This window comes from Crocuta crocuta, unplaced genomic scaffold (genome assembly GCF_008692635.1).
Source record: "Crocuta crocuta isolate KB4526 unplaced genomic scaffold, BGI_CrCroc_1.0 scaffold290, whole genome shotgun sequence".
Classification (NCBI taxonomy): Eukaryota; Metazoa; Chordata; class Mammalia; order Carnivora; family Hyaenidae; genus Crocuta; species Crocuta crocuta.
The window spans coordinates 3,117,601-3,144,414 of NW_027527429.1; the positions used below are offsets into that span (position 1 = coordinate 3,117,601).

Below are 26,814 nucleotides of genomic sequence, written 5' to 3' on the forward strand. Positions count from 1 at the left end.
GCACCACCAGTGCCAGTCAGGGGGCCCCATCTGGACGTCACGTCCCCACCCAGCAGCTGGTGCAGGGCTCCTCACCTCCTGGCTCCTCTCTCCTCCTGCTTTGCTGAAAGGACAGGTTTGGGGGCAGCTCTCGGAGGAACCGGCTCTCACCTCTCACCCCTGCAGCTGGAACCTCCAGCACTACTCCCTGTAGAGGCCAGGTAGGGCCTGCCTGGCCCCTGCCTGGCCCTCCCTGACTGAGAGAAGAAAGCGTGGGTGGGCAAGCACAGAGAGAGGGTTGGATGCCTTGGCATCTGACAGACGTGAGTTTGGAGCCCGCTCTGTCCTTTGCAAGCTGTGGGACCTGGAGCAGCTCACTGACTTCTGGAACCTCAGTTCCTACGTCTGAAAAAGATGAATAAAGCCGGGCCTGAAGCACAGGAGGTGTGAGCAGTGAAGGACTGGGGTTGTTCGAGACTCAGCACAGAGCCTGAAGGGGCGTGAAGCAGCGCGGGGGTGATTTGGCCCTTGAAGGAAGGGGCCTGCTCTGGGTGAGATCATGTTGATGTGACTTCCCTCTGAGGGCGTCCCCACTGTGTTCAGGGCAGGACAGCTGGAGCTTACAGGTCTGAGGAGTCAGAGAATGCAGTTCAGGCCGCCAGAGTGGCTGGAAAATGGGGGTGGGGGGATCTTAGTTTACTGAGAGTTTTTGTCATGAATGGGTGTTGGATTTTGTAAATGCCTTTTCTGCATCTAGCGATATGATCATGCGATTTTTCTTTTTCAGCATCTAAATGTAATGGATCACATTCACTGATTTTTTGAATGTTGAACTGGCCTTGCATACCTGGGTTAAATCTCACCTGGTCGTCGTGAATAATTCTTTTTATACATTGTTGAATTTGGTTTGATAATATTTGTTGAGGACTTTTGTACCTGTTCATGAGAGATATTGATCTCTAGTTTTCTTTTTTAATGTTTATTTATTTTTGAGAGAGGGAGAGAGAGAGCAAGTGGAGGAGGGGCAGAGAGCGAGGGAGACAAAGAATCCAAGCAGGTTCCAGGCTCTGAGATGTCAGTGCAGAGCCTGACGAGGGGCTCAAACTCATGAACCACAAGATCATGACACGAGCCGAAGTTGGATGCTTAACGGACTAAGTTACCCAGGTGCCTTTCTAGTTTTCTTTTCTTATAATGTCTTTGTCTGGTTTTGGGTATTAGGGTAATGCTGGCCTCATAGAATCAGTTAGGAAGAATTCCCTCTACTTTCATCCTCGGGAGGAAATTGTAGAGAACTGATTTGATTTCTTCTTTAAATGTTTGGTAGAATTCACCAGTGAACCCATCTAGACCTGGTGCTTTCTGTTTTGGAAGGTTTTTAATTATTGATTCAATTTCTTTGATAGACATAAGCCTATTTAGATGATTTCTTGTGTGAGTTTTGGCAGATTGTGTCTTTCCAGGGATTGTTCCGTCTCTCCCAGGTCATCACATTTGTGGGCATGGAGTTGTTCACAGCATTCCTTCATTACCCTTTCATTGTCTGTGAGCCTGTAGTGTTGTCCTCTTTCACTTCCAAAAGTAATAATTTGTCTCCTCTCTCTTTTTTATCTTAGCCTGGCTAGTGGCTCATTCATTTACTGATCTTCTCAAAGAACCGATTTTTGGTTTCTTCGATTTTCTCTGTTGATTTTCTGTTTTCAGTTACATTGGCACCTCCTCTAATTCTTATTCTTTCTTTTCTTCTTACTTTGGATTTAATTTGTTCTTCTTTTTCTAGTTTCCTAAGGTGGAGGCTTGGGTGGTTGATTTTAGATCTTTCTTCTTTTCTGATACGTGCATTCACTGCACGTATCTATTTCCCTCTGAGCACTGCTTTTGCTGCATCTAGCCAATTTTGACAAGTTGTATTTTCATTTTCATTTAGTGCAAAACATTTTCAAATTTCCGGTTAGATTTCTTTGCCTCACGTGTTATTTGGAAGTGGATTGTTTAATCTCCAAGTATTTGGGGATTTCCAGTTATCTTTCTGTTCCCGATTTCAAGGTTAATTTTGTTGAACTGAGAGCAGACACTGTGTGATTTCTATTTAAGTTTGTGAAGGTGCGTTTGATGGCTCATAAGGTGGTCTATCTTGGTGACTATTCCACAGGAGCTTGAGGAGAATGTGTATTCTGCTGTTGTTGGGTAGAGGGATGAAATCTTTTCTTTAAAATTTTTGTATTTCTCTTTATGTATCAACTAATATACAATTTGGGAGAAATACAAAACAGAAAGCAAAAGGAAGTCATAGAAAAGGTATCCAAAATTTGAGTTGTCCATGAATCCCTCACATTGTTATTATTCCTCTAAATGATGCCATCCATTTTGGGTAGCAGGTGGATCTCCTTGAATTTACATTTGGAAACCCTGCATTATTTTTCAGCAACTTTCCTTTCTTTCGGGTGCCCCAGGAATCACCGGTTCAGTGTGGTATGCTGTTGATGTTTATGTAGAACGTTCTCCTCTGGTTTCGCACAATATATTTCTTGGCATATATTTCTTGGCAATATAAACTTGATTGGTGGTGTTGGTTTGGAATGGCTGGGTTTCTGGGTTGCCTTATAGCTGGTACTGTCCTGACATGCTGCTTCTACCTCTTCAAAGGTAAGAACAAAATAAAATAGCACACATACTTGCCTCCATTTTCAATCATGGAGGGATGAAATCTTGAAGAGAAGGGAGCCACAGAGGAGAGAGGCCCCAAATGCTGCATATTCACTGTCCTTAAATCCTTAGCTGAACTCTCAATGGTGCACATACAGGTAGAACTGCAAGAAGCTTGGTGGCAAGTGTTGACTGTAGGGTGTTAAGAGATGTCAGAGCCTCAGCTCCTGCCCACTGTAGGGGAGACAGAGTGTGGAGTTCATGTTCTACCACATAAAAGATCATGGTTGACTCCTTAGACTTTCCTTTGAGACTCCAGAAGGAGCTCAGTTTAGGAGCCAAGGCTAAGGGCCAGGACTATGATTCACCCTAGGATTCATGGCAAATCAAAATAGGTCCAACCCCAAGCAGGTATAAAACAAATTTCCACAGGCTCATAGTGATCCACCAGTAATTGAACTGGCTGCTGGAAACAGGTCAACACTCTTCAAATGTAAACATGTCATTCACAGTATTCAGTACATATCAACAGTTCCCAGACATATGAAGAAACAAGGAAATGTGACCCTTGGTCACAGAAAAAACAAAATAGCACCAATCAATAGAAATAGACCCACAAACCCAACCAAATGTTGACATTTGTAGACAAAAAGTTTAAAATACTCTGACAAATATGACCAAGAATCCATATGAAAAGAAAGCTCATATAATAGGCAAAGAAGTGTGAATTTCAAAAGAGATTTAGAAATTATATTAAAAAAGTACCCAATAGAAATCAGAGAACTGAAAATTATAATATAATATACTTAATAAATCAGTGAAAGAGAGAGAATGGAATACTACAAATACTTGATGCGCTCAAAAGGAGATGGAAAAGAAGAATGAAGGAAGAAGACAGGTAGCAAATGGGAAATGAACATCAAGATGGTAGACTGAAGCAGAACCGTATCATTGATTACGTTAAAGGTAAATGGACCAGATACTCTAAATTAGAAGGCAGAGAGGAGAAAAATGTTAATACTCAACTCCATAAACTGTTTTCAAGACATGCACATGAAGCATGAACATGCAGACAGCCTTGTCCACTTTGTATTTGGGGGTCTGTACCCCCTTTACCTCCTCTCCAGCTTTATCCAGTGTTACATGCACTCCCTGTAAGGCCTGCAATGAGGCGAAGGAGAAAAAAGAGAAAAAGCCCCGTGGAAGGCACGGACCAGAGAGCAAGCAGAGAAAGTGAAGCTGGAATTCATTTCAGAAGGTGAGTGGTGGGAAAGATGGAGAATGTGTTCATGCCAATGAGTTTGCCCCCGTCATGGGCTGTGCCCAGAACATTTATTTATAAGTCGTGTACTTGAAAGTTAAAACATGTTATTCCACTGAGACAAGATATGAGGCATAGATTCTTAAGCCAGCCTACAGCTGTTGATGTTTGACAGGTAGATTGCTCCACGCTTTATCAAGCGTGCTAATGCAATGTAGCTCATGTTGCATTAAATTAAGTTGGGTTAGAGGAAGTGTCAAGGTCATGATGCTTAATCTCTGGGAACATACTGAGTGTCTTCACGTATCCAGTCTTCTGTGTCTCTCATCAATTAATATTTGGTAGTTTAATTCATTTTTGTCTAAAAGTCTATCCTTAATAATATTATAGCTGATGTCCTCTTGGATTTTCTAAGTATAAAATTATCTGTAAATGACGACATCCATCCTCTTTCTTGTGTTAATTCTTTCTTTCTTTCTTTTTTGGTGTGTGTGTGTGTGTGTGTTTTGGTTTTACTATCATAATGTGTGAACAAGGATATAAAATGCCATGGAAAATAATAATAAAAGGAAAATTAATACAGGGAATACTTGTTTCGTCTCCTGTGTTTAATTAAAATATTCCTACTGCCTTTCTATTAAGTGTGATGTTAGTTTTGGCTTCAAAAGCAGGTCTTCCTGTCTTCAGAAATCCTTCCTTCTAATTCAGGAATTCTTCACATTAGGCTCATGGATGGTTTGATCCAGGAGTATCCTGAAATCGTGAGTTCAGAATTTTCTCTAAGCACTTACATGCAAAGATTGATTCAACGAATACTTGCCTGGTGACTATTATGTGCCAGGCTTTGTTCTTGGCCCTGAAGTTACAACAGTGAACAGAACACTTAAAAAATCCTGCCCTTAGGAATTTATAGTGTAGTCAGGGAGACAGCAATAGACAATAAGGAAAATATAAAGCATGTGAGCTGCCGTGTCATGGAGAGAAATACCACAAGGCCGACAAGGGGCAGGGAGTGGTTGGGTAGGTCGGTCAGAGAAGGGGTTGTGGGGCAGGTGATATGCGAGCAGGCCCTGTGGACTGAATTGTGTGGTCCCCTGAAAGATGTGCCCACGTCTTAACCTGTGGTACACGTGACTGTGACATTATTTGGCAAGAGTTTTTGCAGATGTCATTGAGTTAGAGATCTGGAGACAAGGTCATCCTGCATTAAGCGGTGGGTCCCAAATCCAAGGTGAGCATCTCTGGGAGAAGAGGAGACTGTGTGAGGCCAAGGTGGGGATGGGCCTGATGCAGCCACAGCCACGGGAGCTGGGGGCTGTCAGCAGCCACAGCGAGTCAGGAGAAAGGCCAGGGACAGATTCTCTCTCAGAGGTGCCGGGAGGAAACACCTCCATGAACTCCTTAATTTCAGCTTCTAACCTCCAGAGAGTTAAGTCTGTGTTGTTTTAAGCCACTCAGTTTAGGGTCATTTCTTACAACAGCCATAAGATGTGAACGCGGCCCTGAAGTGTGTCCATCCAGGAGGAGGAATTTCCGGATAGAAGGAATAGCGGCAGTAAAGACCCTGGGTCGGGGCCACGCGTGGCCAGTGGAGAGCAGTAGGGTGAGGGGAGAGGTCACAGACCAAGGACGGGGACAATGTCCGTGGCGACGCAACTGTTTCCCTTCAGAAAGCCCTTCCTCTTCCTGCCGCTGGGCGTTTCTGGTCCATCTTCAGTGAGTCCAACCTTACCTTCCTGGAGGGTCTACCTTGACCCTTCCGCTTCCGTCTGGCCGGGTGAGCCTGTGTCTTCTGCCTGCACCCACTGCTCCGTTAGGACTTTGTACGAGTCTGGAGTGGCCGCCTCTCGCTGGGCAGGCCCCTGTCCGGGCCTGTGGGGTCCTGGGTGCCTCGGGCCGGACTTTGCTTCATTGCTTTGCTCTGCTCCTCTCCACTCTGCTCAGGCTGGCGGGCAGCCAAGCGCCAAACTGATTGCTGAGCTGAGGAATTTCACTTGGTGTTCAGAAATCCCTGCTGGAATTTTCCATTGAGATAAGCAAGGGTGAAGGTTTTGAGGCAAGGCAGACGTCTGTTTCTGCTTATCTCAAAAGGCCTTAGGAGATAAGAACATTCTGGAAGACCTGTACGTCAGCCATCTACCACACTGGATCTGATCCTTAACTATAGGAAGCCCAAGGAGGAAGGGGACATCCCTCTTCCCCACAAATTCCCACAGCAGGGTCACTGGGCATGCTTCCCGGAAAGGAGATGTGGTAACGGTCTGGGCCACACCGGTGGCCTCTTCACAAGGAGCAGGGGACCAGAGGGTCCAGGCAGGTCGTTGGCAGTGTCCGCGACAAGCCCTGACAACTGCTTCCAAAATCTCAGAAATGTTTCTGTGGCGGTGGGTCAGGCGTTCGCCACGTGACCCCAGGAAGTCAAATGGGTGGGAAGTTACAAAAGGCTGATTTGGATGTGAAAGAGCCCATGTGCAGGGACTGCCCGGGAAAGAGAAACCCCCACCACATCACTGCAGATGTCAGAGCAGAGACTGAAAAATCAGTTGGCCAAGGTGTTGCAGACCATCGTCAGCCAGCAGCTGGGTGCTCAGACCAGATTATCCCTGGGAGCCCTGCTGGCTTCAAAATTCTATGATTTTGTATTTCTTTCCAAAGGGGAACACAGTAAAACCTTGGATTGCAAATAACTTGCTTTGCGAGCGTTCTGCAAGACGAGGAAATGTATCCAGTATGTTTTAACTCGATGAACCAGTGGTGTCTTGCAATACAAGTCGAACGTGATGCCAAACGTCACGTGATCACAGCTGAGCCAATGGTCCTTGAGATTGGCTTTGAGATGCAAGTGCTTTGGATGACAAGCGTGTTTCTGGAAACGCTTCCAAACCAAGGTTTTACTATATATGCCTATGAATGTGGATGCTCGTACGTGTGGCCCAATTATGCTGTGTAGCAAAGATTCTCTCTGTCGATGCGCATACGGGAAAGTTGATAAAATGCCAAGAGAGAAAGCTCAAAGGTTGGTACAGCTCCACCAAGATGAGATCAACAGTGGTCACATAAGTGAACAACTTAGGTGCTATTTTTCCCTGATTTCCACCACAACTGGCCTTCATTCCGGTGAGCACAATCCGGTATTCCAATGGGGTTTTGGATCAGAATGCGCTCTAAGTCTTGCCCCTTCCTGCCAGGGAGTTCCTTTGCATCTGAGCCTGCCTGCGTGTCCACGTGGGAGTGCATCTTCAGATTTAAACATGAGCACGCTGGTTTCTCTCTCTCCTGGCAGATGTCTCTCTGTGGTGAGATCGTACTACAGAGATGAAAGGGACCATTTGGGGGCCACGTGGAGAGGGCAGGAGGGACTACAGACTGCAGAAGACCTGCCAGGTTGTGAACTGTGCAGACTAACACTGAGACCAGAAGAGTAGTGAGGCCCCTGGGCCTCACAATAGCTGGGTCCTGGCCTCTCACGGTCTTCCTGGGCCTTGTGTGATGGGAAGGGGTCAGCTTGTTCAGGGTTGGCTTGAGCCCTAGGACCAGCCAGTGGTTACCACTGCCCACCAGCAGCGTGCTAATGGTTAGATTTACTCTGGGTCAGCCGGATAAGGCGTGCAGCTTTAGCTCAGGCACTGGGGCAGGCAGGATTCTAAGCTACTGGTCCATGGTGTCCACACCCTGTACAATCCCTTCTCTCTGAGGATGCCCCGGGCTGTGAATAGGATGGATGTCACTCCTGAGTTAGGTGATGTTCCACCGCAAAGGTGAAGGGCTTTTTGCAGATGTGATTAAGGTCTCTTAGCAGTTGACTTTGAGTTAATGAAAAGGGAGACATGCCTGGTGGGCCTCACCTAATCAGGAGAACTCTTTAAAAGAGGGTCTGGCGGTCAGAGAGACTCTCCTGCTGGCCTTGAAGAAGCAAGCCGGCATGTGTGACAGGGCCTGAGGGGCCACATGACAAGGGCCCGCAGGTGGGCTGTAAGAGCGGAGATGGGCCCTGGCTGACGGCCAGCAGGAACATGGGACCTCAGTCCCACAACAGCAAGGAGCTGAATTCTGCCCACAGCCAGCTCGGAAAGGACCTTGGGCTCCAGAAAGCCTGCGGCCCAGCCGACACCATGACTGCAGCCTGGGCGACCCTCAGCAGAGGACCCGGTCAGCTGTACCCACACCGCTGACCCACAGAGACCAAGAGACGATAAACATGCTTGTGGCCGCCTGTCACACAGCCCGGGATGAAGACCCGGGCCCGGAGCCTGCCACTTGGGACCCTCAGTCAGAATCTCCGGACAGCTGGATAGTCACGAGGGAGCTGAACAAACTCCGAAACTCTGGACAGGGCCTGGCTTTGAAATCTATTGTCTGACCACAGGCACAAAACTCCCCCTTCGGGATGCAGGGTGCTGGTTATCAATGACCTTGTCTCCGTAAAACTGCCATTGACGACTCCCTCTCATTGTGCGCCCCCCCCCCCTGCAGGAAGGCCGATACTTCACCGCAAATGGGGAGGAGCCCATCTGTGCTAAAAAAGAGAAGAAAAGCACCTTCATCTGTTTCCAAACCGGACCTCCCCCGTATGGGTCACACAGGCGGAGGGCACATCCTCCCTGGGACATTGGTTACTGGTCTGCGGGGGTCAGGGTGGGGGACGGCACCGTCACAAGTGGGGGAGCTCCTGAGTCTCCAAGGTGGCAGGGCCCGGCCACGCTGGGGTCCAGGGAGGTGGCCACACCCCGGAGGAAACGATTGTGCGCAGGAAGGCTCCCCCTGCCCCAGAGGCGGCGTGGGCTCAGCAGAGGGAAGCTGGGCCCAAAGGGGCGGCGTGAGGGCGTCCCCGCAGGAGCCTGGCGTAGATGGCCCCCCAGCACCCACCCCACAGGGCGTCAGAGTGTCTCCCGGCAGCTCAGGGGGACGGGAGACTCCTTCCATTCGTCCCTCCGGTGGCTGGGTCTTCCCGCCCCCTGGGACGAACACTTGGGCTGAAGGGTGACAAAGCGGGGGGGGGTGTTTAGAGAGACACAGCCCCTCTCCCCACCCCCATGGCGCCAGGAAGGATCCGGTTGTTTGGCCCCAGGACCAGCCCATGAGAGCTGGCTTCCAGCTGTTTGTGGCAGGAATCAATTCATTTGACCAAAATACAACCCTCCCCACCCCCAGCTTAAAGTTTTGAGAGCAACAGAGATCCCCACGGCTTCCGGAAGGAACGGCGTGAGGGGTCCTCAGCACTGAAAGGAGGGCCAGGGAACAAAGCCTAGACGCTCCCCTGAGCTGGATGACAGCGAACACCTGCAGAGCCGGCTTTATAGTCGGCCTCTGCCCTGCGCCTCCCCGGTGACGCCTGGCCCTGGCGGACTCTGCCCTGGGAGCCTCCGGGAAGCGGGGAGGAGGCTCGACTTCGGGGCCCGAGCGGGGGCTGCTCTTCTGCCCTGCTTTCTGTTGGAGCAGGACCCCCCCGTCCCCGCCGCCCCAGCCCGCCCGATCAGGGAAGCAAGCCTTGCCCTGGGCCACAGGAGGGAGAGAGGGGAGGCAGGCAGAGGCCCCGCAGGACCCTGGGATGACAAGCCGGCAGGCTTCCCGGAGGTGACCAGGCCCCAGGAACACGTGAGTCATCGTTTCAACTTCTGCGTGCTTTGTAGAGTGTGCGTGTGCACTTGCGTTTGTGTCTGTGTCTGTGTATTTCAGTGTGTTTGTATACATGTATGCGTGTGTATGTACCCATATGTGTGTGTCTGTGTGTACCCATGTGTGGGTCTGTGTACCCATGTGTGGGTCTGTGTATTTCAGTGTGTGTATACATGTATGCATATGTGTGTGTGTACCCATGTGTCTGTGTGTACCCATGTGTCTGTGTGTACCCATGTGTGGGTCTGTGTATTTCAGTGTGTGTATACATGTATGCATATGTGTGTGTGTACCCATGTGTCTCTGTGTTTGTGTGTACCCATGTGTGTGTCTGTGTGTACCCGTGTGTGTCTGTGTGTACCCATGTGTGTGTCTGTGTGTACCCGTGTGTGTGTGTGTCTCTGTCTGCATGTGCCGATGTATGTCTGTGTGTTTTGGTGTGTGTGTGTACATGTATGCACGTGTGTGTGAGTGCCTGTGACCTTGTCCTCGTGCACACCATCAGAAGGGCAAAGAGCGGGGTGGTGAGCTTGTTCTCCGGCGGCAGAAGTGCCATGTTGGAGCCCCTGCAGCTGCGAGGTCGGGCTCCCAGCAGGAGGCTCCTGGCGAGGTGGTGGCTCCCCGGGAAAGTCCCCCGCAGGTGGTCACCCGGCAGGCGGTCACCGTTCGCTGCTGGCAGGCGAGAGGAGCCCTCGGAGGGACCCACTGCCGATGACCTAGGTGCTCGGGGGGCACAGACGGGCGATAGCACACGCGGCACGTAGTCCCGTGTCCTTCACGTTCTGGGGCAGGGATGATGCTCACGAGTGACGTGGTTCCGCACGACACACTCAGCAAACCGGACCCTTCCCCCAAATGCCCTCTCCCACCCCAGAAAAGGATGAGTTTGGGATTGCAATCCTTTCTTTTTCCCTTTTGTGAAAAGGAGATGAGCTTGTAAGACTAAAAAAAAAAAGCCCTTAATCAGGATGCTACAGGGAGTGTCTCTCAACCCTAATCACGAACGTTTCCTTCCTGAGAACACCTTTGTATTTAGAAGGACTTCAAACGACCCCGTCTCGATTAAATTCCAGAAGCTGGGTCATAAGTTCTATTTTTAATTTTCTCTCTGAACAGAGGGCTCTAGTCTCTATTAGAGGCTTACAACATATAATCACACAGAAAGGAGACATGAAAGTGCTTTCTGCAGCCTTATTCATTACAGAGAAGACACTTGTGACCGAAAAAGAATCTAATCGTTGGGAAATGGTTCAGCAAAGTGGAAAAGCTGTAAGAGTGTTCTGCGGGTCATTAAATGTCTGTAGGCTGAATTCATATAGAACATATACAGCAATGGGGAAAACTGCTTTTAATACATATTGTTTTGTTTAAATGGAGGATATAGAATTTTATGTTAAAACTATGGGTTTTGGTTTGCTTGTTTTTAAGATTCATAGGAAAGAAAAACAAGAAGAAAATAGGCAAATGGCACTCCTTTTTATATTAAGGATGTGGGATTACGAGAGATTTAATTTTTTTCATATTGACAATGATGTGTCTATATTTATAGTGAAATATTTTTATTTATTTTTTATTTTTTGAAGTTCTCATCTATTTATTTTGAGAGAGAGACAGAGCGAGTGAGGGAGGGACAGAGAGAGAGGGAGAGATAGAATCCCAAGCACTGTCAGCTCGGAGCCTGATGTGGGGCTTGAACTCATGAACCATGAGATCATGACTTGAGCTGAAACCAAGAGTCAGATGCTTAACCAACTGAGCCACCCAGGCCCCCCCCACCCCATGAAATACTATTTTTAAACAAAGAGATGCATCACTGCCGAAGAAGTAGGACGCTGGAATGTGATTATCATAGCAATGGTGTATTCATTCATATTCCACCTGTTTTGATTAATGCGGATGTGTTTTGGGCTGAAGATTTCCTCGACTTAAGAGCTTTATTAATCTGAGCGCGTAAATAGCAAGGCAAACTTGGAGGGGTATCTTCACATACTTGAGAAGGCATTGTTGCAGGTGTCTTAGAACTTTCTCCGTGAAAAATTCCGGTAGAAATCAATAAGAGACCTACTTCTAAGCAGCAGCCCTAAGTACTTCCGACTAGAAACCAGGGAGTAGCTGGAGGTGGTGCAGAAAGCTCGGAAATTCCATCCTTAAAAGTGTCTCTTTTTTCCGGCTTTGTTGAGGTGTGACTGGCATCTGACGTGGTGCAGGTTTAAGGCGTGCACCCCGTTGACTTGATACATTTATGTATCTCGGCCGATGCCCGCCATGGAGTTAGCTGCTCCCCTCCCCCTCCTCCTGTCTCCTAATTACTGTTTCTTTTTGGTGCTGAGAACATGGAAGGTCTACTCTCTTAGGGACTTTGGAGTGTGTAACACAGGATCAGTAGCTGTGATCTCCATGCCGTGCATCCCATGCCCGGCACTTGCTAACCCTGCGGCTGGAAGTCCGTACCCTTGACAGACATCTTCCCCTTGCCCGCCCTCAGCCTTTGGTGACCACCGCCCTACTCCGTGTGTTTCTGAGCATTTGCTGTCAAGCTGACTGTCCTCAGCTACTGTCCTCAGTGAGTCCGGGCTGGTGGTTCCCCTGGGCAGGCTCAGTGCACCGCTGTTTTTTCTTTTTTTAAATGTTTATTTATTTTGAGAGAGGAAGAGAGCAGGGGAGGGGCAGAGCAAGAGGGAGAGAGAGAGAGAGAGAGAGAGAGTGTTCCAAGGAGGCTCTGCACTGTCAGCGCAGAGCCCGACATGGGATTTGAACTCGCAGACCGTGAGATCATGACCTGAGAGCTGAGATCAGAGTCGGATGCTTCACCGACTGAGCCCCTTCCCCCCCTCCCCGGGCACCCCTGCACCGCTGTTCTCCCCGTGAGAAGTGCGCACGGGCGCCCTCTGCAAGTGGCTGAAAGCACACCAGGGCCCAGGGAACCCAGTGTGAGTGTGCACACAGCCCGCTCCGGCTTCAAATTCTGCGCCTCTTTCTTAGAAAAGCTGCCGGGCCTCTCTGTGCGGTGGGGTGACGCCAGGTCCCCCGGAGGCTCCTGGCTCAGCCTCAGCAGGAGGCTCAGTGCAGCCTGAGCAGGGCGGGGGCCTGTGAGCATGTCCACCCGCCCCCATCCACACACCCCACCCCAACGGAGGCGGCCCCTCTGTTCGCTTGGTCCCGTTTCCAGTCACAGCCTCCTCCGAGTACCTGCGTAGGGTGACCTTAAAGCGAGCAACAGTCAGCTTTTCTTGGCCACTCGGGGCTGAGCCCCCCGTACGGATCTGCTTCTCTTCTGCCTGCTTGCAGATCCCCCAGGGCACTGCCTGGCAGGCTGCCGGGGGTTTGACCAGCCTGTGTGTTCAGCAAGTATTTCTTGAGCACCTACTATACATACCGTCAGTGACCACAAGGAGGTTACGGCCTGGCGCATGCGGAAAGTTATTAATAAAATAATCCCATAAAGTGCATCTCAGAAGTTGCAGTCCAGCAAGAGAGAGAAGTCATTAAAAAATAATTCTTTGAGTTAAGGCAGCATTAAAAACCGAGGTTGATTCAAGCGAGCAGAGGGACAGGGGACTGCGGGCCACGCGACGGCAGAGACTTCTATCTATTGTATTTAACTGTTCTTGATGGGGACTGGATGAGACCAGGGTGGCCGCTGGGGCGGGACAGAGGTCTGCTTCGGCTGGGACGCAGAACTGAGCGAATCTAGCAACTTTACCGGAGGCAAAGCGCCCAGTTTATCTGACAGCAGAGCGGGTGGATGATAGTCCGTGTCAGGAAGTATCTGGACTTCGTGACAGTATCATTTTGTTACCTTCATGGTGATCCCATTCAGAATTCTGGACTCTGATTTGCCGCTTGCGGAGCTGGAATCAAGGGGCTACAGATTTTATTCCCAGGGGGCCAGCTGACGTTTCAGGGGTTTTCCTATTTGTTTGTGTTTATTTTGCATTGGGTTTTGAGTTTCTTTTTCTACCAATGAGTCCGAAATCTGTGGAAGGAGCTGCATGGGCGCCGGCTCCCTCCCAGAACCCTCGCGTGCGGCTGCCGTGGGTCCGGGCGTGAAGTCGTCGGGGCCGGCGGGGCGGGCTGCTCTCCGGAGCACTGTGCCCAGAGCCCACCCCCGGCTGACTGTCAGCTGAGAGCCCGCTCCCAGCCCAGCCGCTCAGGTCCTGCCTCAAGCCCTACGAAGTTGTCCTCAGTTCAGGCCGGTATTTCAAAGCACTGGGGCTTTGACGAGCCACTTGCGCCTCCTGTGTGTTTGGACGGTACCCGTGCTTCCCTTCACGGGTTCAGTTATTCATTCCTCAGACGCTCATTGAGCACTTACTACGGGTGAGGCACAGCTCCCAGCCCTGAAGAAAAAAGATAAAAATCACAGCAGCAGCTCTCGGCCTTGGCAGATGCCGGGATCCCTGGGGGGGCCTTCAAAAAAATAGACGGAAAAATTAAAACGCTTTATTTTTCTAAACCGTCTCTGAAACATCATACATTGACCCTATAAGCCTCATGCCTGATGGAGGGACTCGTGAATCCCGTATAAGATGGCGCTTCTCATGCCTCCGACGGCCCCGTGTCCGAGGGGCAGAGCACCAGGGAACCCTTCTCTGCAGACCCCGTACCCCCCCGGTCACGAATGCCTAGAACAGCCTTGTTCGTATTTCAGACTCAGCCCGGCTTGTTCTGAGACATGGGCTGCAAACTGCCTCTTCCGCTCCTGTCCCTGGGGGCCAGCCAGGCGGGTCTGGGGCTGTGGCCGCTGGGACAGCTCTGGGGGCGAGCGGCGGGGGGGGGGTGTGTGTGCGGGACACGCTTTTCTCCTCCTTCAAGATTCCTTCCCTTCCTCCATTCCCATAACCCTTGGGGGCCTCCCCTGCCCACCGAGTGGGGAGGGAGCAGAGGCCGTTCCTCAGACTGCCAGCCACGGTGGGCTTTGATATATATATTTTAAAAAATTTTTTAACGTTTATTTATTTTGGAGAGACACAGAGAGACAAAGCACGAGCAGGGGAGGGGCAGAGACAGAGAGAGACACAGAACCTGAAGCAGGCGCTGGGCTCTGAGCCCGACGCGGGGCTCGAACTCACGAACCATGAGATCATGAGCTGAGCCGAAGCTGGACGCTTAGCTGACTGAGCCCCCCAGGCGACCCTGAGTAATGGTGTTTTTTAAAGTGAGAAGAACGGATTGAGGCCGATACTCCCGTATGATAACTAGCGTATCATATTTTCCACGCAGCCCCGTGGGGTGCGGTGGGTCCTGCTGGGCACCCTGGTGGGCACCCTGGTCCCGTCCCAAACACGACTGCCCGGCTAGTTCCTCACAACCCACCTGTCACCGGGTACTACTCACCCCACTCTACACATGAGGAGACGGGGTGCAGAGTGGGGCAGGCTGCCTCTGGCTCCGCTCAGTTCTGTTCAAGGTTGTCTGCTTTCGACTAGGGAAGCGGTGACCCGGGGGTGAGCTCGCTAAGGCCGTTTGGCTTCAGACTTTCAACCTCTTGCAAACGCTGTCTCCTTGCAGGGCATGGCACAGGCGGTTGGGGTCCCCAGCCCGGGGGGTGCCCCGGGCCAGCCCCGCGTGTTCAAGCTGGTCCTCTTGGGAAGTAACTCTGTGGGCAAGTCCAGCCTGGCTCTCCGGTACGTGAAGAATGACTTCAAGAGCATCCTGCCCACCGTGGGATGTAAGTGACATGGGACAGCACGCCCTTTGCTAGTCTGCTGGACAAGCCAGGGACGATGACCCGGGTTCGGGGCACTTCCCACACGCCCCTGGAGCCTGGGGTTGCGCCCAGCTCTGCAGGGAGGGTGTGAGGCCCACGGTGGTCAGACGCATGTGGAATCTAGCAGGAGGCTGCTGGGGACAGAGATTCAGGTTCAGGGCCTCGGGCCCCCAGGGTTGGTGTGAGGGATCGTGTCTGGTGGAGGGGGGAGCCCAGAGCAAGCCCCCGCCCACCCCCCCACAGGCTCGGACACTCAGCCGCCCAGACGAGCTGGTCCCTCACGCTGCCTGGTTCCTTCCTGCTGACGCTGTCCCTGCCCCGCACCCTGGGGTGGTTTACCGAAGGGGCTCCCTCTCTGCCTGGACTCGGTTGACCAGTCTGGCCTGGATTGTGGGGGCGGGGTGCAGAGGACAGGGTAACAGAAGGAAGACCCTCTCACTGCACTTCTTGAAGAGGCGACACTTCATGGCTCTCAAGGGGAAGGGGCTTTGGAGCACCTGCTGGCTGTCGGCCTCCTTTGCATCCTGGGCTGAAAATCCTCTTTTCCACCTAAAACAGAGAAACAACACACACCTCGTGCTGACCCTCGTGGGGGCTGCCTGGCATGGCTCAAAGAAAAGTCTTGCATTCCAAGCCAGAGCGTTATCTTCAGATTTGGACTCCGCCGTGGACAAGCCTTCTGGTTTGCACTTTGTTGAGTCCACTCATTCACTCATTCATTCATTCATTCACTCCCTCATTCTCTCATTCAGCAAGTAGCTGCTGGGATGGCCTCCGCCCCAGGCCTGCATCAGGTGTGGAGGGCTCTGTCAGAAGCTAAACAGACACTCGGAACGCAGAGACACAAGGCTAACTTTGATGCGTGCTTTAGCTACTCGGGAGCCCTCCAGTTTTCTCGGGGGTGGGGGTGATTCCGGATAGTGCTGGAGGGACACGGGGGCTGAGGGGACCAGCCAGGCACAGACCCCCAGTGCTACTGGTGAGCGGGGCAGAGGAGGGATGAGGGTGAGGGCCCAGCCCCACGAAGGGGACCTGGGGAGAGCTAGTAATGGCAGTGGCTCGGGCTGGCTGAGGGGGCCCAGGGCAACCTCTCCATAGTAGGGAAAGTGACATCGTTCCGCCACGATACTGGCCTCGACTTAAAAAACTACAATCAAGTGCTCAGTCTGGCTTCAGGTGGGTTTCAGCGGAGAGCAGAGGCCACAGAAGGGGCCTGGTCCCTGGGTACGTGCCTGGGTGTGAACTGGGCGATGAAGATTGAAGGTGAGGAAGAGAGTGGGTTCTAGACCACGCAGGTCCGGGGGCTGGATAGAGCAGAGGCTGCTGGGGCTTACGGGCTCTGGGCTCCGCTGGATTTTCCAAAGGTTCTCCAGGAATACGGCCACGCCCTTCATTTGCATAGCCAGTCTGCCTGAGGCCAGCACTGAGGCGCTGTCACAGTGATAAGTATGTCCCTCGAGGCCAAAAATATGTACTGAAGGCCCTTTGCCAAAAACCTTTGTCAGAGAGAGCCCGTCCCTCCCTGCCCTCCCTTCCCCAAGCCCAGGCTTAGGACCCTGCCTCTATCTTTTGGCTGGTGTTTTAGGGTCTCTGCTCCTTTTCTGCTGTCCCTGGGGTGCATGACCGTGGGGACAGGAAACAACCAGGTTAGCACCGGGGCACAGCCGTCTGGCCGAGTTTGGCAATCCTTTATTCCATCAGCTGCCAACCATGTGGCTGGCACGGACTTATTGAGCCCCAACCATGTGCCTGCCCGGTGCTGGGTGCTGGGTGCTGGGTGCTGGATGCTGGGTGCTGGGATGGAGGGCCAATCATCTCTCCTTCGCTCTTGGGAGTTAAGTCCCAGGTGGAAAACCTGGCCTCCTCCACTTGTACGTCAGGGTCTACTTCATGTGATGTGACCGCCTTTGGAGGTGGATACTGTCATTATTACATTACTATAGAAACGAAGAGATAAGGGAAATTAATTTTTTATTATTGTAATATTATCAGTATATTATAAGGCTGACTTAAGGCTGTCTAAAGTCACTGATCACCATGTTACGACTTAAGGTCGTCACCCACCCCCACACTGCAGAGCGCAGGGTGGGACCAGGGGCTGGCTTGTCCAGGGTGGTGCTGCCTTCGGAGCATGCTGGCCTCAAGATACTCCGGGAGGGTCGGGGTCCCTGGCCCCCCCAGGGGGTTAGACCTGTGCCTCCCCCCCCACCCCCCGCCCCACAGAGGCCCCAATCCCACTGCAGGAGAGAGCTTTGCGGGTGAGGTGGAGGCTCCAAGTGGGAGTGTTGTGGCTGGGGGCTTTGAACCACAGAGAGCTCCCGAACACCCCACTGGGGTCCCCACAGAGCGACCCCTCATCCTGGAGTCCCAAATGGCCACAGCCATTTCCCCAGGCCCATTTCCCCAGCGCTGCACTTTCTGAGTGACATCTTTTGGAGAAATGGTGACATCTAGCGGCTGTGTGCCAATCTGCCTGCGCAGAGCAGTGCCTGGCGTGGGAAGGGAAAGGCCGCGAACATTGAACTTTGCCACCAGCACCGCCTTCCAAACTATCGCTGCTGAACCCTGGTGGCCCTGAGAAGAAGGTATCATTTCTCGTTCAACCCGGGCTCTGATTATAATCGTTACGAAAAAGGCAAACGTACGAAGAGGCTTAGAGGGGTGAAATCAGCTGTTTGTTGACTTTAAAAGGAAAGAGAGCACAACCACGTTCCTTATGTCAACATTTATAGGGACGTTTTTCAATCTGGGGTGATACAGGGCAAGCCGGGCGCTCAGATGGGGCTGTTCAGTGCACCAGCTTCCAGGAGCCCCCACCAGAGAGCCTGGAGCTGAGGCTGTGGGCGTGGAGGGACGTGGCTGGAAGCATCCCTGTCTGAGTTGAGGTCTTTGGTGGGACCAGAAAGAAGACCTGGTTTGTGCCATGACGGGGCCACAATATGAAACCGCAGGCGGCCCCAGCTCAGTGCATCCAAGGTCCACGAACATGTGCCAGTGTGTTCTCTCCACCAGCGTATTCTAGAAGCTGAGAAATTCCCTGGTTCTTGGCCGGATCTCACCCCCCAGCCCCCACCTTGTTGCTAATATCATTTCAGGCAAAAGTCTCCAAGTCTGTCTGGACTCCTTGGAAGTTTATTTTCTAATCACATTTGGCTTTAGCTGTGATGACGTGGACAGTGAGGTCAGCGGGTGTCTGAACAAGGACATAACTGATGGGGGCTCTTTTCCTGGTTGGGACCCAGGGGTCCCTGTGGGCCGGGACTGGAAGGTGGCTCTGGATTCCATTCCAGGGGCCTCGAGGGACCCTGTCTCTCTCTCTCGGGCAGATAAGGCTCTGGTCTCTGAAAATATCCAGTCACTCATGCCCTGTCATCACTTGGAATGAAACGCTCCTTGCGAATTTGCTGGGGCTGCACAGATTTTCGCTCAACCGGGAGCCATCTTTTACATAGTGGAGAAGGAAAGGATTGGCAGCTAGGGTTGCTGAAGAGGGGGCGGACCGGAGAGGGAGGCCCCCGGGGAAGCTGGCAGTGGCCTCCGCTTACTTCCTGGTCCCTGTTCAAGCCTCATGGTAGCCCCGTGGGAGCTGGGAGCCCTTCCTCATATTTCTGAAATGGGCTGCAGCTTTGTTTGACCCAGAGCCGAAGTGCTCAGGCCGCCACAACAGACACCACCGACCCCGTGGCTTACACCGCAGAGATTTATTCCCACAGTTCTGGAGGCTGACGTCGGAGGTCAGCGAGCCGCCCGATGGGGTTTGTTCTGAAGCCTCTTCTCTGGCCCTGTGGGTGCCGCCATGTTGCTGCTGCCTTGCTGTGCGCTCACGTAGCCTTTCTTTGTGCTTGCGTGGGAGGGAGGGAGGGCAGAGGGAGTGAAGGAGAGAGAGGGAGAGAGAGATCAGGCATCTGTGTCTCTTCTTACAAGGTCATGATCCCACCGTGGGGGCCCCACCCCCAAGGCCACTTCTAACCCTAATCACCTCCCAAAGGCCCTACCTCCCAATACCGCCCTCTGCGGGTCAGGACCTCACCTCTGAAGTTTGGGAGGGGACGCAGACGTCCAGGCCCAACACCTGGGAAGGTCATCTGACCTCAGGTTTGTGGACACGCAGGGAAACGCAGGCTGTGCAGGCAGAGGACGCCCGTTGCTGGGTTCTGTCACGAGCCACCCGAACCTAGGTTCTCATGCGAGGAATTCCACGCACTCTGTGCTGAAGACCTCAGCCCACACTCTCCCCTTCTCCTCTGTCATAGCGGCTGTGTTGTCCCCCAATAGATAAATCCACACCCTAATCCCCAGGGCCTGTGAATGTGGCCTCGTTTGGAAAAAGAGTGTTTGCGGCTGTGATTAGTTAGGATGTTGGGGTGGGGTCGTCCTGGGTCTGGGGCCGGCACTGAGTCGATGACGGTTGTGCCCGTGAGAGCAGGAGAGAGAGACAGAGCGCGAGCACGGAGCCACGGAGGGGAAGGGCTGTGGAGAGCGGTGGACATGGGGTGATGTGTCTCCAAGCTGGGGAGCGCCAGAAGGTTCCAGCAACTGCCAGAGGCCGGCAGGGCGGCAAGGAAAGGCTGTTCAGAGGTTCCAGAAGGAGCCAACCCTGCTGCCGGCTTGATTTCGGACCTCCGGCCTCCGGACGGAAAGAAAGGATGCCTGCTGTTCTGAGCTGCCCAGCTTGTGGTGATCGGTTACGGCAGAGCCAGGAGATGGACGCCCGTGGCCTGGCAGTGACAGTTGTAATTGCCGGCACGCGGTTGTGTCCCCCAACAGGCCCTAAACCCGGCCTGGGATCTGGGCAGAGCAGCAGCGGGCTCCCCGGCCCCTCCCGGCCTCTCCCTCCTGTTCTGTGGAGGACGCAGCAGAACCCTTTGGTGTCACCAAACAACTATTTCATTTGTTGATTTATAAAGTGTACTTATTTTGTGTGTGTGTGTGTGTGTGTGTGTGTGTGTGTGTGTGTGTGTGAGAGAGAGAGAGAGAGAGAGAGAAAGAGAGAGAGAGAGTCCCAAGCTGTGCTGAAAGCACAGAGCCTGATGTGGGACCCGATCCCATGAACCCTGAGATCATAAACTGAGCTGAAATCAAGAGTCGGACACTTAACCGAATGAGCCACCTGGTCACCCCACTAAACAACTATTTTAAAATCCCACCACTCTGACAAGTAAAGCTCGGAGTTAAAAATCAAATGGATGGTGGGGCGCCTGGGTGGCTCAGTCGGTTAAGAGTCAGACTTCGGCTCAGGTCATGATCTCATGGTTCATGGGTTCGAGCCCTGCGTCAGGCTCTGTGCTGACAGCTCAGAGCCTGGAGCCTCTTCGGATTCTGTCTCCCTCTCTTTCTGACCCTCCCCTGCTCATGCTCTCTCTCTCTCAGAAATAAATAAAACGTTAAAAAAAAAAATCAAATGGAAGGTGGATTTGCCGTTGAATGAAAGGGTCTGGGGTAGAGCCTTCGCTGAGCGTGATTATTAAGCAGGGACGAGAATGAATACAGGTCCCTGCTCATTGGCCCCAGGGCGACAGGTGAGAACACAGAAGTCTACCTGTGCCTTCAGGTACGTGTGTGTGTGCGTGTGTGTGTGCATGTGCACGTGTGTGTGTGCGCACGTGTGTGAGGAGCACGGGGAGGCTGCCAGAGACCGATCCTTGGGAAGAGGCAGGACTTAGCAGGTGCCCTTTAAGGCTGATTGATGCCTGAAGACCTTGGCAGACACATAGGCGGCCAGAGGAATGATGCCAAGTGGGGCCCGCGGAGAAGGGCCAGCAGGGGGAGGCATGGATGAGGACGGGGGGTCAGCAGGAGGCAGGAGGGATTTGGGGGAGCACTGGTGTGGTCGTGAGCACCCCTTGGCCAGGTTGGTCTGGCCACTGAGTGGCCGGTGGGGCAGGGGTGTGGATGGTTCTAGAAGTCTCCGGGGCTCAGGTGCATCACTGGAAGCCCACAGGGACACGCTGGACCCCTAGCCGTCAGAGACCCCTTCCCTGACCCGCCGTCTGGGGGACTTTGTCCTCGGGCTCCGGGAGCTCATCGTCCACCCGCAGCGTCTGCGGAATCTGTATGGCATCCACAGCAAATGGCCTATAAGGCTTTTCTTTTCACGAAGCCACCATCTGCCGGGAGAGGTGTTCGCTCAGCCCACCCGGCGTGGGCAGCGGGAAGCGCACGGCCGGCCGGCACCTCTGAGCCCAGGGCTCACGACGGCCCAGCCCGACCTGGGGGTAAAGACCCCGTCCTTCAGGTGAAGCTGCCCCCGGCTTCCGTTTCAGGTGCGTTCTTCACAAAGGAGCTGGGGTCGGGGGCTGCGTCCATGAGGCTGGAGATCTGGGACACGGCCGGCCAGGAGAAGTACCACAGCATCTGCCACCTGTACTTCCGCGGCGCCGACGCCGCGCTCTTGGTCTACGACATCACCAAGAAGGTGAGGCTCCCCTTGGGGGGCGTCCCCACCCACCTCCTCAAGGCATCTGCTTTCCTGTTCTGTCAGTCACAGGGAGGCGATCCTCTGAAGGCTTTCTGTGACCAGCCCATGCCGGTGCTTTATGGTAAAATCAACACAACCAGTAGAAAACACTTTAATGAAAGTCTGTTGCTTCCTCCAGGAAGCCCTCACTGATAACTCCTACATGGTTGAGTTTGTGCCCCTCCGTGGTCCTCTTAGAACACCCCGCACAGAGCGCTACCTTCTATCGCTCACGATTCCTTGGGTGCCCACGGAATTGGTGAGGGGTTGTGTCATGGAAACAGCACGCGGCCCCTGGCTGTACCTCACACCCCCCACAGTGTCACACCCCCCTGGGTAGATAGTAAGTAGGCGTGAACGGGGCTTACAGCAGGAGGAGGGAGGGCGCCTGACNCAGGTGAGCAGGAAGGGAAGACAGTTCTCCGTGGAGAGCGGAGTGTGTGGGGGCGGGAAGGGCTGCAGAGTGGGAGGCGCCCACTTGAGGGGAGAGGGGCTCCGTGGGGCCCAGGGCCGGCCTCCCCGGGCTGGTGTCCAGGGGCGCAAAGGTAAGATCGGGTGAGAGCCACGCCCCCAGACTCCTGCACAGAGGGTCCCGAGGGCACCCGGGAGGGAGGGGCCCAGGAGCTGCAAGTCTGACCCTGAACAGCCCGCAGCCGCCACACTGGGCGCTGGGGGGGTGGGGGGGCAGGACCAGGGCACCAAAGCCAGAAGACCCGCCCCTCCTGGGGGGCGGACAGAGCACCCTCTGGGCGTCTGCCTGTGGCCGGACATCTGCATTTTCACCCTGCATTTCCGTTGTGGGGGAGCCGCAAAAACCCCCGGAGGTTTGTCTGATGTGAAGGCTTTTCTCTGTTAGGATTCCTTCCGCAAAGCCCAGCAGTGGCTACAGGACCTGGAGAGGGAAGCCCCCCCGGGGGGCGTCGTGGTGATGCTGGTCGGCAACAAGACGGACATGGGCGAGCAGCGGGAGGTGACGTTCCAGGTAGCGCTTGGGGCAGGGTGGTGTGGCTCCCCGAGGGGAGAAGAGGGCGACCCCCGAGGCGCCCACCACCACTCCCGTGCACGCCCACGCCCGTCCGCCACCCTCGCTGTCCCGGCACCCCCCCTGCACTCCGCACCTGCACGCACGTTGCAAACACTCATATATACTTCCTACCTGAATTTCCCTTTTGGGCAAAGATTTCTGGTCTTTCCTGGAAAAGTCAGGCCTAGAGAGGGTCATGCCCCAGATTGGGGTGCACGGCCCAGGCCAGCCGTCCTGGAAGGGGGAGGACCCCTGCGACCTCCCAGGGCCCTGGGGGCCGGGCTCATGAGGACACTGTGGCCCTTCCTGCCCCTCCGTCCCAAGCTGAGTTATGCGGGCTTTCAGATCTGCTCCTCTGTGTTCAATCAATTATTGAAAAAAGGACAAGTAAATAAAACCAGATTTCCTTGCTAGGAACTGAGCAGGGGCTAGAAGATAAGAAAGCCATGGTTGGGGCGCCTGGGGGCTCAGTCGGCTAAGCGTCCAACTTTGGGTCAGGTCTGATCTCACGGTTCGTGGGTTTGAGCCCCACGTCGGGCTCTGTGCTGACAGCTCGGAGCCTGGGGCTGCTCCAGATTCTGTGTCTCCCTCTCTCTCTGTCCCTTCCCTGCTCACACTCTGTCTCTCTCTGTCTCAAAAATGAATAATTTTTTTTAAAAGAAAACCATGGTTCTATAAATTGACCAAAGGCAGAATAAATGCTGCAGAGACACATGGAAAGTGCATGCGTGTGAGAAGTCAGAGCAGTGAGCAAGAGGCGTGTGTGTGTGTGTGTGTGTACAGGGTGTGTGTGTGCACAGGGTGTGTGTGTATGCACAGGAGGGGTGTGTGTATGTAGGAGGTGTGTGCATGTGTCTGTGAGTACAGGGTGTGCATGTGTGTGTACAGAGGGGTGTGAGTATAGGAGGTGTGTGGATAGGTGGTATTTACATGTGCATAGGAGGGTGTGTAGGTATGTGTATGTATGAGGTATATGTGTGCTGTATGCTTGTGTGTGTACAGGAGGTGTGCATGTGTGTGTGTAGGAGGTGTGGGTGTGTGTGCACAGGTGTGTATGTATACGATATGTGTGTGTATGTATAGGAGGGATCTGTGTGTGTTCTGTGCACAGGAGGGGTGTGTGCGTGTGTGTAAAGGAGGTGTGCGTGCATAGGATACGTGTGTGTATAGGTATGGGTGTGTGCGTGTAGGTGTGTGTGTATAAAATGCTGTGGACGCGTGTGTGCGTGCCTGCACGCGTGTGTGCGGGCTGATCTCAGGAATGGCTTTGGGAGGGGCAGATGCGGGCACAGCAAGTGGAGTGTGACGGAGGGAAGGGCTGGGTGTTGGCTGCAGGGAGGGCTCCCTGGAGGAAGGCGAGGGGGTGATCCCGCCAGAGGAGGTGGCCCTGATGAGAAGGCACATAGTTTTGGAAGCAGAGGGTCCTAGCGTGTGGCGCTAAGGGCCGGGGCCAGCATTTCAGGGGCAACTGTGAGTCCTCGGAGGAGTCTGAGGAGCAGGGGGCCGGGGCGGGACGGGAAGAGCATTTGGAGGCGAGATCAGGCCGAGCTGGGGGGCCGGGCCCCGGAGCCCCCTGGGAGGCAGGCAGCCCTGCTGAGTCCCGCTTTCCCGGCACCTCTGCCTTGGTCTGAGCCCACCNCCTGGGGCCAGGGCTGTGGACCCCACGTGCCACCCGGGCCCTCAGCCACCACATCGGCCCCTTCTTTATTCTGAGCTCCCACTAAGCACAGCCGGGCTTGGGTCGGGCAGGTGCCGGGGACACAGGCATCCAGCACGGACAGGGGGCCGCAGGTGCGTGGGCTGAGACAGGGCCAAGGCTGACTTGCGGGTGCGCAGGTCCTTACGTTAACTTTCTGGCTTTCGCTGTGTTTTTTTATTAGATAAAATTATTTAAATTTAATTTAATTTAAAACTTTTAATGTTTATTTTTGAGACGGGGGAGAGGGACAGAAAGAGGGGGACAGAGACAGAGGTGGGCTCTATGCTGACAGAACTCATGAACCGTGAGATCATGGCCTGAGCTGAAGTCGAACGCTTAACCGACTGAGCCCCCCAGGCGCCCCTAATTTTTATTCCAGAGAGACAGAGAGGGTTTGCGAGTGGGGGAGAGGGGCAGAGGGAGAGAGAGAGAGAGAGAGAGAGAGAGAGAGAGCATCTGTGGGGTTCGATTGATCCCACAACCCTGGGATCATGACCTGAGCCCAAATCGAGAGCCGGACGCTCAACTGACTGAGCCGTCCAGGCGCCCCTGGCTTTTATTTTAAAATAATTTCAGAATTACAAAAAAGGGGTGCAGAAGTGTGACAGAAAGTTCCTGCATGCTCTTCTCCCAGCTTCCCGAATGCTAACGTCCGGCAAAAACACAGAGCAGTGATCAAATCCGGAAATGGACATTCCTACAATACCACCAAGTACACACGTTGTTCAGATTTTATCCGTGTCCCTCTAACACCCCGATGGGTCCCCCCCGCGGTACTAACCGTGTGGACAGCAAGAAGGGACCCCCAGAAGAAGGGCCCTGCTGGGTCGCCTTCTCACTTGGCTGGCCCCACGTCAGAGCCCACGGGTGCTGGACAGACGTGTGGGCAGGGAACCCCCAGCTTCCCCTGGAGGCTCAGGCTCCGCTGGCAGGGGACCCCCTCTCCTGCGGGCCCTCCCCGCCTCCCCGCCTCCCCGGCCCTGGGCCCTGCAGGACACAATCAGGCACAGAACTGGCAGCCGTCACTGGTCTTGGGTCTTGGCAGGCAATTGAGTATTCCTAGGGAAGAGACTGTTTTCTCGTAAAAAAGTTTTTTTAAAGTTTATTTATTTACTTTGAAAAAGAAAGCGTGAGCAGCGGAGGGGCTGAGAGAGAGGGAGGGAGTGAATCCCAAGCAGGCTCCAGGCTGTCAGTGCAGAGCCTGACGTGGGGCTTGATCACGAGAACTATGAGATCACGGCTTGAGAAGAAATGGGGTTGGGCTCCACAGACTGAGCCACCCAGGCGCGGGGGGAAAAGCCGTGTCGTAAATGTGCGGCCACGTCCCCCAGGAAGGGAAGAAGTTTGCGGAGAGCAAGCAGCTGCTGTTCATGGAGGCCTCAGCCAAACTGAGCTACCAGGTGACTGAGGTCTTCGGCGCCATAGGTGAGTGGTGGGCCCCCCAGGAGAGCCGGGGCGAAGGGGGGGTCATCCCTGCGGGCTCTGCTTCTCGGGTCTTCTTTCTGGTGCCCTGGGACCTGACGGAATGTCTCCGGGGGCTGGAAGATTGCCAGGGCCCGGGCTTCGTGGCTCTGGGTGACCGTCTGGGAGGATGGGGTCCGTCTCGGGGCTGCCCCGTGGGCAGGGTGCACGCTGGGGGGGGCCTGCCCTCCCAGACCCCCGTCCTCTGTCCCTCACAGCCCGAGAGCTGCTGCAGAGAGAAGAGAGGAAGAAGGGCCAGCCGCGGACGGGCGACGGGGGGCTGGCTCTGGGTGGGGCGCCCNNNAAGGACATTGTTTCCTTTTAGGGTTTGTGGGCCCTGCCCCTTGCTCCCGGGGAAGCTGGACTTTTACATTTACCAAGGGGCCAAGCCTTTTCCAAGCTTGCAGTCTGTTTCTGTCCCCAGCACATGTTGTGTGTCGGCTCTGTTACCAAAAAAACAAAAAACAAAAACCCAACAAGGAGCTTATTAGACATAAAGATAAGAAACAGAAAAACCGGTAAGATTAAAGTCACGCAGCCACACACACACTACAAACGTAAGATAAAAATCTACAAGTTTCCGGAATGTTCTTTGCCATGATGCCTTGTAATTCCTTATGTAAAAGACGTATGTGACCCTGCTCTTCCTCATGAAGATCATGTGTCCGGGGCCGATGTCCTCGCTTGGACTGCAATAAAACTCTTTTCTCTTTAAAGTTTTAGGGGCGCCTGGGGGGCTCAGTCGGTTAAGCGTCCGACATCGGCTCAGGTCATGATCGCACAGCTTGTGGGTTCGAGCCCCGCGTCGGGCTCTGTGCTGACAGCTGGGATTCTGTGTCTCCCTCTCTCTCTACCCCTCCCCATTCGCACTCTGCATCTCTCTCTCTCAGAAATAAATAAACATTAAAAAAAAATTAAACAATAAGATTTTAGACCTCGTGCAGTCGGGGTAGGTGTTGGG

General features: G+C 53.5%; 1 protein-coding gene across 1 annotated transcript; it reads left to right on the forward strand.

The window, feature by feature from the left end:
- The first annotated feature begins 15,016 nt into the window (after positions 1 to 15,016).
- RAB17 (RAB17, member RAS oncogene family) lies at positions 15,017 to 26,178 on the forward strand. The gene is made up of 5 exons (XM_077758396.1): positions 15,017 to 15,173; positions 21,476 to 21,627; positions 22,526 to 22,651; positions 25,724 to 25,817; positions 26,072 to 26,178. The coding sequence occupies exons 1-5, from the start codon at positions 15,017 to 15,019 to the stop codon at positions 26,176 to 26,178; spliced, it is 636 nt and encodes a 211-aa protein (XP_077614522.1).
- The last annotated feature ends 636 nt before the right edge of the window (positions 26,179 to 26,814 follow it).